The sequence below is a fragment of the Sphaerodactylus townsendi genome, linkage group LG11, assembly GCF_021028975.2.
Source record: "Sphaerodactylus townsendi isolate TG3544 linkage group LG11, MPM_Stown_v2.3, whole genome shotgun sequence".
In the NCBI taxonomy this organism is placed as follows: domain Eukaryota; kingdom Metazoa; phylum Chordata; class Lepidosauria; order Squamata; family Sphaerodactylidae; genus Sphaerodactylus; species Sphaerodactylus townsendi.
In genome coordinates this window covers 76,833,524-76,837,796 of record NC_059435.1, presented here as the reverse complement: position 1 = coordinate 76,837,796, position 4,273 = coordinate 76,833,524, and the positions used below count along the sequence as shown (strand labels likewise).

General features: G+C 47.8%; 1 protein-coding gene across 1 annotated transcript in view; it reads left to right on the top strand.

The window, feature by feature from the left end:
- Nucleotides 1-1,166: 1,166 nt before the first annotated feature.
- The window catches only part of LOC125440661 (transmembrane protein 176A-like), a 9,043-nt gene continuing 5,936 nt past the window's right edge, over nucleotides 1,167-4,273 (top strand). Inside the window, exon 1 of the mRNA XM_048510519.1 lies at nucleotides 1,167-1,236. Within this exon, the coding sequence (XP_048366476.1) occupies nucleotides 1,167-1,236 (70 nt within the window). The remainder of the gene's footprint in view (nucleotides 1,237-4,273) is intronic.

Here is a 4,273-nt window from a genome sequence, read left to right as displayed (position 1 = left end):
TGGGTCAGCGCCAGGAGAACAGACTCACACGCAGGGGCATAACGAGGCAAACTGGAGCCCTGGGCAAAACCTGAGTTGGATGCCCCCCCCCCCCCCCATGGGCGGCCACTCCACCACGACCAAATTTTTTTTGCACCAGGACATTGATGCCTGCAGGGGGTGGATTTGTAGACATATCAGCACCAAAATTTCAGCGTATCATCAGGGGACTATCCTTATACTACCCCCCAGGTTTGGTGAGGTTTGGTTCAAGGAGTCCAATGTTATGGACTCCCAAAGGGGGTGCCCCCATCCCCCATTGTTTCCAATGGGAGCCCTTCGGGGGTAGGGCGGTCTATTAAATTGAATAAATACTAATAATACTAATAATAGGAGATGGGGGCTACAGTTTTGAGGGTCCATAACTTTGGCCCCCTTGAACCAAACTGCACCAAACCTGGGGGGTATCATCGGGGCAGTCTCCTGATGAGACCCTGAAAGTTTTGAGACTGTGCCTTCAGAAATGTGACCCCCCCCCCCCCAGCCTGCAGCCCCCATTGACAGCAATGCAAAAAACTCAATGCAGAACAAAGATTCTTGGGCAAATTTCTGGGATGTTCCTTCAGGGGGCGCACTTTTGGATGTATTGGCACCAATGTTTCAGGGTATCATCTGGAAACTGTATTTATGGGACCCCCCAAGTTTGGTGCAGTTTGGTTTAGGGGGTCCAAAGTTATGGACCCTCAAAGGGGGTGCCCCATCCCCCATTCTTTGCTAAGGAGATGGGGGCTACCCTTTTGAGGGTCCATAACTTTGGAACCCCTGAACCAAACCTCACCAAACCTGGGGGGTAGCATAAGGACAGTCTCCTGATGATACGCTGAAATTCTAGTGCTGCTAGCCTAAAAACTGCACCCCCTGCAGGCCAACAATGGAAAACCACTAAAAATACCCAAAACCGAACCCTGCATTTTGATGCCCCCCCACAAGGTGGTGCCCTGGGCAACTGACCACCTTGCCCAATGGGCATTAGGTCCCTGCTCACACGCCAGTCTCTAGGAAACCTCACAGGTGCAAGACTCTCTTCTTCTTTCCCTACCCCCCCCCACCCCACCCCATAATTTTTCCCTGCTTACCTTCTGTCAGTGCTGCATGCCAGAATGTCAAGAGAGGAGAGGTCTCTGAGCATGCACAGAATACCTGTTCTTCACACTCAGATCTCTAGCACAGAGAATGAATGCCAGGGCCCACCAAGAGGTAAGTGCCCGCCTCTTGCCAAGTGCTGAGGCTGGCTGAGTTCCAGACTACTGGGGGCGGGGGCAGACAGGAACACGGCACAACAGTGTCTCAGTCGAATCAGGGACAAATGCATTAAATGGCTTATGTGTTAGTGTCACATTTATTTATTTTACCTATTGGATATTCGTACAATGACTTTTATTGTTACACATATGCTTCATATCATGGATTTCACATGTTACAGCAGTGATGGCGAACCTTTTCGAGACCGAGTGCCCAAATTGCAACCCAAAACCCACTTATTAATCGTGAAGTGCCAACATGGCAATTTAACCTGAATACTTTCAGTTTAGAAAAACCGGTTGGCTCCGAGGCGTGCGTTACTCAGGAGTAAGCTTGGTGGTAGTCAGTGGCTTTGCTTTGAAGCAACCGTGCAACTCTTCAAATGGGTGAATCACGACCCTAGGAGGGTTTACTCAGAAGCAAGCCCCATTGCCAGCAACCGAGCTTACTCCCAGGTAAAGGATCATAAGAACAGCCACCTGGATCAGACCAGAGTCCATCTAGTCCAGCTCTCTGCTACTCGCAGTGGCCCACCAGGTGCCTTTGGGAGCTCACCTGCAGGATGTGAAAGCAATGGCCTTCTGCAGCTGTTGCTCCCGAGCACCTGGACTGTTAAGGCATTTGCAATCTCAGATCAAAGAGGATCAAGATTGGTAGCCATAAATCGACTTCTCTTCATTGAGTTGACATTCCCATGGAACTATCAACTAAGACGCCCAAGATCATGCTTTAGTTCTTCGCATGAAAATCAGTGAGGTTTAACAGCGCTTAACAAGGTCTTAGGTTTAATGCTAATAATTGAGCCCAGAAGCAGAGGCCAACCTACATGTGTGGGGGGGCACTCTGTTTGCGCGTGCCCACAGAGAGGGCTCTGAGTGCCACCTCTGGCACCCGTGCCATAGGTTCGCCACCACTGTGTTACAGCTTGCATTAATACATTGTCAGAACCCTGAACTTAAAAAGACATGTGATACCACCGAGGAAGGGATTTCCCGAAAACACCGACTATCACAAAACGTGTTCAGGATGCATTGGATTTCTTTGCTTTTGCAACTGCTATATGACCAGGAGAAGCACGCCACTTAACCATACAGGAGATCCCCGCTTGATCAGCGTGCGGCTATCGTGAAACTCTCCTACTTTCTTCCTTGGGATCTTAAGTTAGACACTAGGATCAACCGGTTGAATCCGGAATTGTAGCACCTGCGCTTTAAGACTCTGATTCATACAGTGAACGTGAAAAGCTATTTCCTGGACTTGGGAGTTCCTGTTTACACTTGGACTGGTTGATTCTGGACTTGATGCATAGCACAGTACTGCTGTTGGTTGTTGCGTCCCTTGCTTCTATACATGTAGACTCTTCCCTGGAAAGCTGAAAATAGTGCACATGAATATATGGGATAGGGAATATGCGCGTTTCATGCTGTTCTTGCACTGTCTGCCTCTGCCCTTTGTTTAAGCTACTAAATATAGTTTAAGAGCTTACATCAGGTTTAAGAACATAAGAACTAGCCTGCTGGATCAGACCAGAGTCCATCTAGCCCAGCACTCTGCTACTCGCAGTGGCCACCAGGTGCCTTTGGGAGCTCACCTGCAGGATGTGAAAGCAATGGCCTTCTGCTGCTGCTGCTCCCGAACACCTGGACTGTTAAGGCATTTGCAATCTCAGATCAAAGAGGATCAAGATGGGTAGCCAGAGATCGACTTCTCCTCCATAAATCTGTCCAAGCCCTTTTTAAAGCTATCCAGGCTAGTGGCCATCACCACCTCCTGTGGCAGCATATTCCAAACACCAATCACATGTTGTGTGAAGAAGTGTTTCCTTTTATGAGTCCTAATTCTTCCCCCCAGCATTTTCAATGAATGCCCCCTGGTTCTAGTATTGTGAGAAAGAGAGAAAAATTTCTCTCTGTTAACATTTTCTACCCCATGCATAATTTTATAGACTTCAATCATATCCCCCCTTTCAGCTTCCTGCGCACTATCCCCCTCATCTTTGAGAAATTTCCCTTTCTGAAGGCAAATGTAACTACATTAGTAGTTGTCACTTGTTCGCATGCAGAGATACTGAATCTGACAGCATTGTGGTCGCTGTTCCCTATCGGCTCAACAACACTGACTTCCCGCACCAGGTCCTGGGTCCCACACAGAATTAGATCTAGGATCACCTGGTTGGTTCTACAACCATCTGCTCTAAGCCACAGTCATTTAGCATATCCAGGAATGTTCTCTCCTTACTATGACCTGAACATGCATTTTTCCAGTTTATATGGGGATAGTTAAAATCGCCCATTACCACTACATTTTTGCTTTTGTTGGCCTCTCTAATTTCTTTTTCCATCTCAGAATCCTCTTGTGCGCTTTGGTCAGGGGGACGATAATATATTCCTAATGTTAAACTATGCTTCACCCCTGGTATTGATATCTACAGTGCTTCTGTAGAGGAATCAGCTCCCCCTGCATTGTCTATTTTATGTGACACTATGCTCTCTTTGATGTAGAGGGCCACCCCACCCCCAATACTCCCTGTCCTATCCTTCCTGTAGAGCCTGTAACCTGGGATAACAGCATCCCACTGGTTCTCCTCATCCCACCATGTATCTGTGATGCCCACTATATCAATGTCCTCCTTCAAAACTCTGTACTCCAGCTCCCCCATTTTAGGTCGAAGGCTTCTACTATTAGCATAGAGACACTTGTATACTCTGTCTCAGTCCCTAACCTGGGATTTATGTGTTTTGCCCTCTAGCCTTTTGTAGACACTATCACTTATCACATTGCTATTATGCTCCTCACTTGAATGTGGTTGATTTAGAAAAACCTCCCTCTCCATCTGTATCCCCATGGACTCTGTATTCCGAACCGTAGTCACCTCAGCTCCTGTCGGCTTTCCCCCAGGGATCAGTTTAAAAGATGTTCTGCCACCTTTTTAATGTTGAGCGCCAGCAGCCTGGTTCCTCTTTGGTTAAGATGAAGCCCGTCCCGTTTGTAC